At 38.7% G+C, this 12,511-nt stretch overlaps 1 protein-coding gene across 6 annotated transcripts in view; it reads left to right on the top strand.

The window, feature by feature from the left end:
* The window catches only part of bmpr1aa (bone morphogenetic protein receptor, type IAa), a 146,511-nt gene that overhangs the window by 96,073 nt on the left and 37,927 nt on the right, over positions 1-12,511 (top strand). For all 6 annotated transcript variants that reach the window (XM_069885749.1, XM_069885750.1, XM_069885754.1 and 3 more), the window contains one exon: positions 11,716-11,854. In XM_069885749.1, the coding sequence (XP_069741850.1) occupies positions 11,716-11,854 (139 nt within the window). The remainder of the gene's footprint in view (positions 1-11,715; positions 11,855-12,511) is intronic.

Here is a 12,511-nt window from a genome sequence, read left to right as displayed (position 1 = left end):
TAGAAGAGTAAGTTTCCCAGAGTCGCCATTGATAAAATAACCTGGAATTTTGATCTGGGAGGATTAAAGTTCCCAGACTTCAAAAAAAATATTATCGGGCAACCCAAATGAAGTTCATCACTTCCCACTTTGACAGAGGAGACAAGTCTTCTTAGGTAAAACTAGAATTGCATAAGGTTGGTGAGAAGATAGCAGGAAATGTTATATATAAATGGAAATCTAAATTACTTTTTGGTCTAAGGAACCCCCCTTACTAAAACATTATTAAAATTTGGAATAAACTCAATGGTCAAAATGCTGTTCGGGGAAGTCTCTCACCCAAAACACTCTGATCTCAAAATAAATTAATTCTGTTAACAATTGATAATAAAATTCTAGAAACCTGGTCCGAGAGTGGGATCAAATATATCAAAGATTGTTTTGAGCAGGGACAATTTATGACATTTGAACAAATTGGGAATAAATTTGGAGTTTTAAAGATATCCTTTTCCACTATCTTCAATTAAGATCTTATTTAAGGGATAAATTAGGTCCAGCACTGGCCTTACCACAATGTAATGAAATAGAGACTCTGGTCTGAAAGGGGATCACAAAGAAATTTATCTCAAAAATGTATTTCTTGCTTCAGACGGAAGACTCTAAACAAGCGCTAGATAAGTCAAGAAAGAGATGGGAATCAGATTTAGGTATAGAAATTGATCCATTTTGCTGGTCTGACCTATGTCAGGATGGCATGAGCAATACAATTAATGTAAAGTGTAGGCTGGTGCAATATAATGTTTTGCATCAGCTGTACCTTACTCCACAGAAATTAAATAAATAGAAATCTGAATGATCCAATTTATGTTTTTGAAATGGTCAAGATTCTATATTCTATTTAGTTTTAAATTTTATTGCTCACTTTTTACTTTTGATTATCAAATAAAAAAAGTTTTTAATATTTAACATTTTCAGGATGATCCAAAGATCAGTTACTTGAATGATAATGAGTTTATTGTGATATACATTGCGCAATGCACATGTGCACTGAAATTCGTACTTGCTACAGCCAAACAGATACTTTGTAAAAAAAAAACAATAATTTACTTAATTTAATTAAAAAGTGACAATAAATACAAAAAGATAGATAGATAATATTTCCAGATACCCTACTGCAAAAAAGAGACATTGCAACAGTGCAGACAATCCTTTTGTGGTATTGGAGCAGTCCATGATTCGTGTAACAATGGCAAGTTTGTTGTGGTCGTGTCCCTTCCTGGACCTGACGCCATGAGTTTTTGTTTGAAGTGACACGCACAGGAGTTAGTGTGCATGCGCAAGCCAGCTGCTGTTGGTAACACGCGGTCAGAACGAGATGACACGTGTGAATAAGCCAATGGGTCGGTCGGCAAGATGAGTGGCGCGAGGTTCATGCTGGGTGGAGGGAAAAAGGACCGTTAGAAGAACAAAATAAAGGAAGGCAGACGCCCATTTTATGGATGTTAAAACTTAGTGTTTGCTTTATGTTTGGATGGCTGTTGGGAAGAAACTACTCTTGAACCTCGAGGTGCAGGTCTTCAGGCTTGTGTGCCTGAAGGTAGCAGTAAGAGGGGGTTGTGACCAGGATGATGGGGGCCCTTTTTTTAATGTTGGCTACCTTCTTGAGGCAGAACTTTACATCGATGATTTCAATAATTGAAAGGTCAGAACCCATGATGGACCTGGCCATGTTTGCATTCTTGGGCAGTAAAATTCTCACACCGAAATGATGCATCTGGTTATTATACCTTTGACACTTCACCTGGAGAAGCATGATAAAGCATTCAATGACATGCTGAATCATCTCAGACTTCATAAAAAGTAGAGATGTTGGAGCACCTTCTTCATGGTTGCCTCGATGTACTGGCTTCAGGAGAGGTTTTCTAAAATATGAACTCACAGGAACTTGCAAGTTCTAACCCTCTCCACTTCCAGTACATCAATGCAGAAAGGTGATTGGCCCCTTGGCCCTCTTCTTCCTAAAGTGAACAATAAGCACCTTGGACTTGCAAGACTGACAGCAAGATTGTTCTGACACCAGACAACCAGGTTCTCGATCTCCATCCTGACTCATCATTTCCAGGTAGTCAGCCAACAGCAGTGGTATCATGAGCAAATTTGTCGATTGAGTTAAAATTGAGGCCAATCAGTCTGTGGTTTAATTAACAAAGCACCAAGTCACTCAACAAATCACCTTTAATGTTCTCTCTTATCTTGAAAGGGTCGATAATAAGAAGAGGAAACTGATTTGTATCAGGTGACCATTTGTTGGCAGCTTTTTCATGAGGGGGGGGAAGGAACAATTCTGTTTCGGGCACATGGTAATTGGAATACTGAAGAAAATGGATGATAATCCTCACCCCATTAACATCAGCGAAGTAAGAAGAATTTTAGTATCAGTGAGTATGTAACCTAATTTATTTGAAAATGAAACCAGCAACGGAAACAGTGGATGACCAAAGGATTTGTGCTGAGTACTGGTGATTACGTACTGCACTGTTGGCTTCTAACAGCAGGAAGCTCATACAGGAAGTCATCGTCTAATTGCTGGGAAATTAATTTCTCTCCACACACTGCCACTTCCTGCCACAACATAACCATCAACTCTTGGAGACAATACAAGATGTTTTATTGCATCAGTTTCAAAAAATTGAAGCAAACATTAATCACTTGGGGAAAACCGATGTTTTAGCTTCATGTTAATTCAGCACAGTGACTAGTACAGTGTAGCGCCCCTTAGTGGAATTGATAAACATTTTCAAACTTGCACTATATCACTTCACATATTGTGTTTTTTGTTTTCTCTTGAAACAATGTAAAATCATTTTTGCAATTACTTCATTGTTTTAGTGCACTTTCAGAGAAGACTGAAGCAGGAAAGGCTACTGGCCACCATTATGTAAATCTTCTACAGGAGCTTTACCGAGAGCATCCTGGCCCACTGCATCACAGTGTGGCACAGTTGCTGCAGAGAAATGGATTTGAAGTCAATCCATAGGACCATAGGGAGGATCCACTCCATGTCCACACCCTGAACCCCACTTCGTGTCTTTCCCCCCCCCCCCCCCACCCCCCACCCATCAATGTGTTCAACTAGGATCGTTCTCTGAAGATGGCGTGCAAAATCATTGAGGATCCCTTCCTCCCAGCACACAGCATCTTTCAGCTTCTCCTGACAGGAAAGAGATTCAGGTGTATCTGAGCCAGCACCACCAGGCCAAGAAACACCACCTACCCACTGGCAGTGAGAATGCTGAAGGACTAAAGGAACTGCTTCAACTAGCCGAGACTCTCATATTCATGAAACAGAATGTATTTATTTATTTGTATGTATGAATACTTGTCCTGCATATGTATTGCTTGTCTGTATGTATGTTTATATTTGGTTTTGTCAGTTTTCCACCGAGGACCGGAGAATGGGGATTCATTGGGTTGTACTTGTGCAATCAAATGACAATAAACTTGACTTCAAATTATTTGCTACTAAAACTATAAACAATTTTCAGGCTAAAGTAGTGTTGAATCCAGCAAGATACAAAATCTGTAGACGTAGTTCAGCAATGTAAAACACGTTGAATCAGTGACTATTATCAATTTATTTATGTCCTCCTGGGGTAATGTAGAATATTGCAGTGGTAATTCTGGAACTTCTATGGAAACATTATGTAGACATCTTTGAAGTACTGCTAGGGATGCCACGAAATTTAACTTTGTCCTTTTGGACTGCTGCAACGCTGACAAGCATGCAAACTGATAAGCTAATTCTCTGATCAGGTTTGTAATAGTGTGCTTGATTGATCATGTATGAACTAGGATGACAGGGTCGTATAGTAATAAAGAACCACTCATACAAGGTTAGCTTTGTGCATCTGTTTGTTGTACAGAAAATGTCTGCATAGTTGATTGGGTTCAATGACTTTGCTAGAATCATTAGTATGGTCAGATCTGCTTGCCAGGAGTTTAATTAAAATTGAAGTGCCTGTGATTCAGCCAAGTTACTCCTGAGGGAAATACAATTTATTTCTATGAATGCCATGCAAAGATTTAATAGCTTTAAAAGCTTCTGACAGCGTAAAGTTCAGTATTTGATTTTATTGTGTTTATTTATTCTACTGTTGAATTGCTTCAGTAAATTTATTACTATAATCACCATAATTTCAAAAACCATCTATAAAACTATCATACTCACCTAAGTTAACATGACATCTCTCTTTCATATTGATGTATGACTTCTGTGGTTTGATTTATAAGAAGGTTATTTGGTTCTTGTAAAATGTGAGATAAAGTGCCCTCCATAATGTTTGGGACAAAAACAGTTTTTTTCCCCCCTTTTATTTGCCCTTGTGCTCCACAGTTTTAAATTTGTAATCAAGCAAATCATCTGTAATTAAAGTGCACATGCCAGATTTTAGTCAAGGCGATTTGTATGTTTTGGTTTGACCATGTAGAAATTACAGCACTTTTTTACAGAGTCCCCTCATTTCAGGACACCATTATGTTTGGGACGTTGGCTTCACAGCTGTTTGTGAGTACTCAGGTATGTTTAACTGCTTCATTGATGCAGGTATAAGAGAGCTAGGCTTACTTCAAAGCTTTTGATCACCTTTAGAGTCTGTAGTTGCCATGTTTCAACAAGAGGACCAGAGTCAAGCAAGCCATTATGAGGCTGATAAACAAGAATAAAACAGTAAGAGACATCGTCCAAATCTTAGGATTACCAAAATCAACAGTTTGGAACATCATTAGGAAGAAAGAGCGTACTGGCGAGCTCAGTAATTGCAAGCAGAAGACCTCCATTGCCAATGAGGAATTCTCATCATAATGAAGAAAAATCCCAAAGAAAAAGAAAAAGCCTGACAGATCAGAAACACTCCTCAGGGTACAATAAGATCTGGCAATGACTACTCTCTGCAGAAGACTTCATGAACAGAAATACAGAGGCTACACTTCAAGATGCAAACCGTGGCAGTTTCTCTCGCCTCCATGGTTTGCTCTTGCCATCACTCTGATCAGGTTAATCTTGGTCTGATCTGTCTACAAGACCTTTTCTCTAGAATTCTGCGGACTCTTAAATACTCCTTGGCAAACTGTAATCTGGCCATCCTTTCTGTAGCTAACTAGTGGTTTGCACATTGCAGTGTAGCCTCTGTCTTTCTGTTCATGACATTTTCTGGAGACAGTAATCCCAATGTCTGCTCCTGTGGACTGAGGAAAGGAAATGAAGACTTCTCTGCTTGGATGATCTCCCTAAAACAACAGCATGCAGCAAACAGAGTTATGGTAATCACCTGCCTCCTGAAGTGTGTTTCTGATCTGTCAGACATACTTTTGGGGATTTTTCTTCATTATGATGAGAATTCTTCTGTAATCAACAATGGAGGCCTTCCTTGGTGTACCAGATCCTTTGCAATTATTGAGCTCACCAGAAAGCTCTTCTTAATGATGTTCCAAACTGTTGATTTTGATAATCCTAAGGTTTGGGCAATGACTGTTTTATTCTTGTTTATCAGCCTAATAATGACTTCTTTGACTTATATTGGTAAAACTCTGATTCTCAAGTTGAAAAATGGTGTTTACAGATTCTAAAGGTAATCAAAAGCTTAGAAGCAAGCCTCTTATTCATGCACCAATGAAGTAATTAAGCATATCTGAGTATTCACAAACAGTCGTGAAGCCAAATGTTCCAAACATTATGGTGCCCTGAAATGAAGGGATTGTATAAAAAGTGATGTAATTTCTACATGGTCAAACCAAAACATACAAATAACCTTGAAGAAAATCTGGAACGTGCACTTTACTTACTTGTGAAATGTTTAATTACAAATTTAAAACTGTGGAGCACAGGAGAAAATAAAGGAAAAAAAGTGTCTTTGTCCCAAACATGATGGAGGGCACTGTATGTGAATAGTCAAGGTTGCAGCAAAGTTAGACTAAGTAGGTTACTGCGGGATAGAGTCCAGGAAGTTCATGTCAAGGATAGATTTGAAGTTGAGGTCTTCGAAGTATTCCTTCCAGCAAGCAGTGACTACTTCTCTGGCCCTTTGAGTTCATTCTTAGCTCCTTCTGTGGTGAAACCTGGGAGTTTCTGCAGAAACCTGGGAGTTCTGCTGAAGTGTCCGCATGTCATGACTGTTGAATTTGTTGAGCCTCTTGCATGCTCTCCATCCACCTTCTTTCCTTTAGATCATGGGTCTTCTGTTGGAACTCTGTGTTCACGTTCCTGTAGAACTGTTTCTTTTCCTTTGAATAAATCTGGAACTTTCCAATAAATTGATGAAGGGTTCAAGCCTGAAACATCAGTTATTTATTTTTATCTTTACTATATAAAAGACACGGCTTGACTGCAGATTTTCTTGTTTTACTTCCAATAAGTAATTCAAATTCAGTTTTAAAAAATTCACTTCAATAGGCTGAGCGGGTCTTCCTCTTCGGTAAGAGCATCTGTGGGAAGAGAAACAGAGGTAATAGTTCAGGTTGAAGACCCTTTGTCAAAACTAAGGAAGGAAAACAAGATGAAGATGAACAAGGCAAAAGAGACAGATAGAAAACCCCACCAGAGTATGAAGAACTTCTTCATGATTATATTTCTTGGAAAATAAATGACAGTGAATTCAACTGTAAATGAAAATCAAAAAGTAGGCCAGCACATAAATAAAATGTGAAGTAAAGCAAAATGCTGGGAACACACATCAGGCTAAGCAATGGGCGTTTATATTTCAAGACAGTCAAGGGGTATTCAACCTGAAATGTTAACTTTTTCTTTTCACATAGATGCCTTACTTGAATGCTCTATCATTTTGTGCCATTTTGGAATCCTTAAGAGCTTTGAAATTGATCTTCTGGTGATGAATCTGTTGGTACTGATGTTTCAGGGCCAGGTTGTGATAGTCTCTTCAATGCTAAAGACCAATGCAAAGATACTCATTCCAATTCAGCTTTATGCCTCTGCGCAAAGATGACCTTTGTCTATAATTGGTCCATTCCATGTCCCATAATCCACATTATTTCAATTGATATAATATTACTTTTAGGTTTGGTATACTAGCTGCTATCTACTTGCAATTTCTCTTTGATTGCCTTATTTTCTTTTTTACTTCCCCTCAGTTTATCATCCTGGTTCTCACTTTGTTCCTAATCGTTACTATTTAGATTGAGCTTGATGGTTTTATCAATAGTAAGAGTCAAGTTTATTGTCGTCTGATTGTACAAACAATATATATGCAGGACAAGTATTTCACCTATACAAATAGATAAATAAACAATTAGATTTTGTTTTGTGCATATGAGAGTCTCAGATACTTAGTGTGAGCAGTTCCTTTGGTCGTTCAGCATTCTCAGTGAGAAGAAGCTGTTTTTCAGCCTGGGGGTGCTGGCTCTGAATCTCCTGTATCTCTTCTCCGAGCAGCTGAAAGATGTGTGCAGGGTGGTTTTGCTCGCCCTCTTCAGACAATGATCCTGATAGATCACGTCGATATGGTTGGGGTGGGGGGGGGGGGGCGGAGGGGCACTCCAGTGATCCTCTCAATCGTCTTGTGGATTGACACAATCCATTTGTCTGCAGCTACCATACCACACTGATGCAGCTAGCCAGGACGATCCTGATAGAGCTCCTTTGGAAGGCCAGTAGCCTTGCCGCCTTCTTCAGTCTTCTCAGGAAGTGCAGTAACTATTGCACCTTCCTGACAAGTGAGAAGATATTGAGTGTCAACGATAAGTCATTAGTAAAGTGAACTCCAAGAAACTTGGTGCTCTCGACTACAGAGGTGTTGATGTGTAGTGGAGGGTGGTTGTTCTGGTCCTCCCCTGAAGTCCACAATCATCTCCTTCGTCTTGTCCAAGTAGAGACTCAGGTTGTTACTCTTGTGCACTATTTCACAAGATTTTCCATATCTTCTCTGTAGTGCAATTTGCTTCTCTTCTCGTCTTTGTTGCTGATGAGACCACGTACAACTGCAAACTTGATGGCACTGTTGGAGCTGAATCTGGCGATGCAGTCGTGGGTCAGTAGCATGAACAGAAGTGGGCTGAGCACACACACAAGAGATAGGAATACAATGGAAAAAGTTTGCAGAAGATAACTATGATCTTAATGAATGCCAAGGAAAGCTCAAAGAGTCAAATGACCTACTGTCTCCTATTTCTTTCCGTTATATTTGATACCATAGAATTTTCAGTATGAAGTGGCTATGTTTCACAGTTCTAAATGCATAATATTATGCTGATCTCATCTTTCTAATTAGAACCTTGATATATTCCGTTCTAAGCTTGTGGCCACAAACCAAGATATAAATAACAGATGTGTACTTTCAATTAGTTCATTCATTTTAATTTTTTTAAGGTAAGAATTCTCGAAGATTTGCCAACAGCTTTAGAAATTAAAAGTAAATGTCTGATGTAGATTAAAGGGATGCAGTGGTCGATAAAGAGAACATGAATCTAAAGGTGGCCATGTTTTAGTCGAGCGAACTATACAAGGGGGCTCTTACAATTTAGAACTGTGCAGTTGAAAATGGAATTGATTTCATTTCTAGGCTGCGTGCATGAATTGTGTTGGTAATGAAGCCTTCCTCCAGTGTAAAACTCCAGTAAATTACTAAGCAATAGTACAACACCCAATATTTTTTGTCAACGTGATTATCAAGCTTTTTGGTCTCAAAAACAACAGTTTCTAATTGTTCGCAAAACACCTAAATTGCATTATCTCTGTTCCTTGTGAAATTGTGCAGTTTAAACTGAGTTCTTTACCAATATTGAGAAGCTGAAGAGACTCAGTAGCTCAGACAGCATCCATGGTGAGAAATGTTCAGTCAGCGTTTCAGGGCACTTCAATTGCACCAGCTTCTCTCATTGTTTTCTCAGAGATTCCAGCATCAGTAATTCTTGTATTTCTCTTGCATTCTTGCCATCCTGTTTCACAACTTTCTAATTTAGTTTAACTATACATTGCTCACACTTGAAACCAAACATTTGCACTCAAATTTGACTTCCATTGGAGATTGATCTACACCTGACACTGCTCTTGCTAAATGTCAGGCAGGTGAATGTCCACGCATCTCATGGAGACATGAGGAATACCACAGGCAGCTGCCAGGAGTTTACCCCACTTACCCATGCTCAGGAGCAACGTTTGCATGACTAGACTTGACCAAGTCAATCCTCACTGAGATCTGTAACCATATATAACCTGATGGGATCATTCCAAGCTGCTGGTTACTACCATAACTCTGTTTGCTGCATGCTGTTGTTTTAGGGAGATCATCCAAGCAGAGAAGTCTTCATTTACTTCAGTCCACAGGAGCAGACATTGGGATTTATTGTCATCGGAAGTTACTGACATTGTTGACTTTCAAAGATGGCACTTGGTTAGATTTGATTATTTGAATTATTAGATTATTTGAGAGATCTCCTGCCAGGGGAGCATAACTGTTAGCCTCCATGGCCCCTTTCCACAAAGAACAAGGCTTTTGTGTGTGATGTTCACCTCCAGCCTCTTTAAGGCCTGCTGAGTCCTTGCCATCTTTTCCTCAGTGCAGTATTTATTCTCGACACCACAGACCCCTGAAACTGGATTGTGTGTGTGTATTTTCACGTTAATTGCTACTAAGGTCTAACTGCAAAGCTGAATGGCAGCAGTTGGGAGTTGATCTAGCAATAGATCAGTACTGTAACATGATCTCTTGTAACAAGATTACACTGACAGGGTTTATTAGGTTTGTACACACCCCATCTTAATGCCAATAAGAAGTAAACACGAATCCTGTGGCTAACATGTTGTGCTGCTTTAACGTAGCTAAAATATTTTTGGTATTTTTTTCATCCTTCCTAGTTAAATTATCTATTTTGTTTTTGTACCATTGATCGAAGCAGTATTCCTGATTAATTCTCTGCCTAATCAATATGATCTCAGCAACCAGTAGCAAATGATCAAGACTTTCATGCTCCAATATTCTTTCTTCATGAGAAAGTAAATGGATACTGCTTAATGGCTCTTCATGGCACTGCCTTTAGTAACACTGAGGCAGTGATTTGTACCTTTGTCAGATCTTTCCATTCCCATATGGGTAATGATTAACTACCTGAGAAGTACTTCCTATCCTACTTTTAATTATGAAATGGTTCATCGGTTTGTGCTGTAGGCTCATTGCTATTTCAATACATGCGAGATCTCCTCCAATGCTGTTGGGGATTTGGAAGGCTTTGCTTTTTGTTATTTCTGACCAATCTGACTTCTTGTTTCAAGATTCTAATCTTTTGTCGGACAAGCTGTTTTAAACCAATTTTTTTTTACAATCCTAGAGGAAGTGATTGTTCTTGGATAGTTCAGATTTTAACAATGAAAGGAAGCAATTCGTTTGAGTTGCTTGTTCCATGTCCTGTCTTTTAATGGTTTCCGAGAATATTCGGAGCAATGTGTGCAAATTTTAAACTACGTAGTAATATCCTGTACTTCCGAAAACATTTTTCTGATATGTTCCATTGAATATAAATGTGTTTCATTATTGGAAATAAATTTACCATTGAAATGAGTCTGGTGGGGGTGTGTGTGTTACATTTTAAAATTGTTTGGAGATGTTAACCATTGAATTCACAAATATCTTTTACTACTAATGATTTTTTTATAATTGGTACTTAGCAAATGACCTGATATATTCTTGTCACTTAGCGTGTCTTCATATTTGTTCCCTGGATGAAATCAACACAGTTTATTGCACATCCCTAATCTTCACTGAACAACCACTTAATACAGTATGAGGCTGTCGTATAGAATTATTACGTGGATGTAAATTAATTTTTAAAAAATTTAGATATACATCAGGGTAACAAGCCATTTTGGTCCAATTTACACTCCATTTCCGTGCATTTCGAACAGTGGAAGGAAACCGGAGCCCCCACGCAGACACGGGGAGAACGTACAAACTCCTTACAGACAGCATAGGATTCGAACCCGATCGCTGGTGCTATAAAGGCCTTGCACTAACCGCTAATTGCATTAATTAATTTTGAAAACCATGCAGCTCTATTCTCTGTTAGCCCACAAATTATTGGATTCAATTTCCAGATGCATTTGAACCTGTGACTTGTTGGACCTACAATGTGGGGCATTGATGGCCCTCATTTTGCTGGCAGCTCCACCTGGACTGCAAAAGTCTCAAACTTGCTAGCTAAGCTCTCCTGGCAATTTCCTGACTGTGCTCCATCACTGAACTCCACATGGAGTCCAACAGCTGAGATGGAACTTAGAGACTGACCAGTTTTCATGCAGCAGAATTGGTCCCCACATTCATGAACCCACTCATTTGTGTAGGAAATGTCATTGTACAAGGAAGAAGGGAGTTTATTTTTCATTATTTGTATTTGTTTATATTTGTTAATTATGTAAACCTATTTTAGATGTTTTCATCGTTTTAAAATGTGAGAGAATATGAAACATTGGTAAATGTTGAAAGCATTGACTGATTCCAGTTACATCATTGGAAGTTCTGTGGCCAGGCTCATATTGTTCAATTATGTTAATCCTCCCTGATGTGTGGAAGCTAAGTTCAGAGCCATGCAAGATGCTGAGAGTGGGCCTTGTTTGGTAAAATCAAGGCTATTAATATGGCACCCATGTTTATGAAGTGTGAAATCTATGCTGTGATTTGAAGTTTCACAGTATCTTCATGTCCTAATAACCATTTCTGTGTTCCATCCTTGAAGGTCAGAATCCTGACAACATGCTAATGGGAACAGGCATGAAGACAAATGGTGTTACAGTAGCACCTGAAGATGCAGAGCCAAGGCTTCACTGTTACTGTTCTGGTCACTGTGCAACTGAGGAAGGCAACAATACATGCAAGTAAGGCAATTACTGTCAATTTGGAAGAAAAGTGCACTGATATTTTCTGCAATGCTTTTGGTGAAGATAAATATACCTAGTACAATATATGTGCAGTGTTCCTGTTAGACTTTCATTGTTTCACCTGAGTAAATAAAAGCAACCATCAGTATCTCTCCATTATTTTTTATGTAATTAGAAAATATTTCCACCTCGTTTGTGGAGTATTGAAAATGTATACGATGTTACGCAAGCAGGAAGTGGAGCAATTACACTTGAGGCTCATCTATAAAATTATGCCCGCATAACTTAATCATTGCTGTAGCTGTGGTTCTCAAGTCACTGCTCTTAACTGAATTGGAAAATGCATTTCCGTGTTATTTTGAGGATTCCTGTTGTCACGTTCCTATTTTAACCCTGATTATGGCAGTCTGATTTGACAGTGCTCTTGTGGCCTAAATTTAATTGTTGTTATGCAGTTAAAACTCATTATTTTAACGGTGCAAATGCAGATTTTGTTTTAGACCTCTAATGCACCTGTTTGTGTTTTGCCAGTGGGCTGCACATAATGTTTATATACTAGGCAACCGATTGAATATATTGAGGAGTGATATTCTTTATCGTAATTTCAACAGGGTGGTGTAATGATAACGGTGCTGCCATGAGATTTAATTTGTT

Source organism: Narcine bancroftii, chromosome 6 (assembly GCF_036971445.1).
Source record: "Narcine bancroftii isolate sNarBan1 chromosome 6, sNarBan1.hap1, whole genome shotgun sequence".
In the NCBI taxonomy this organism is placed as follows: domain Eukaryota; kingdom Metazoa; phylum Chordata; class Chondrichthyes; order Torpediniformes; family Narcinidae; genus Narcine; species Narcine bancroftii.
This window is presented reverse-complemented; position numbering and strand designations above follow the sequence as displayed.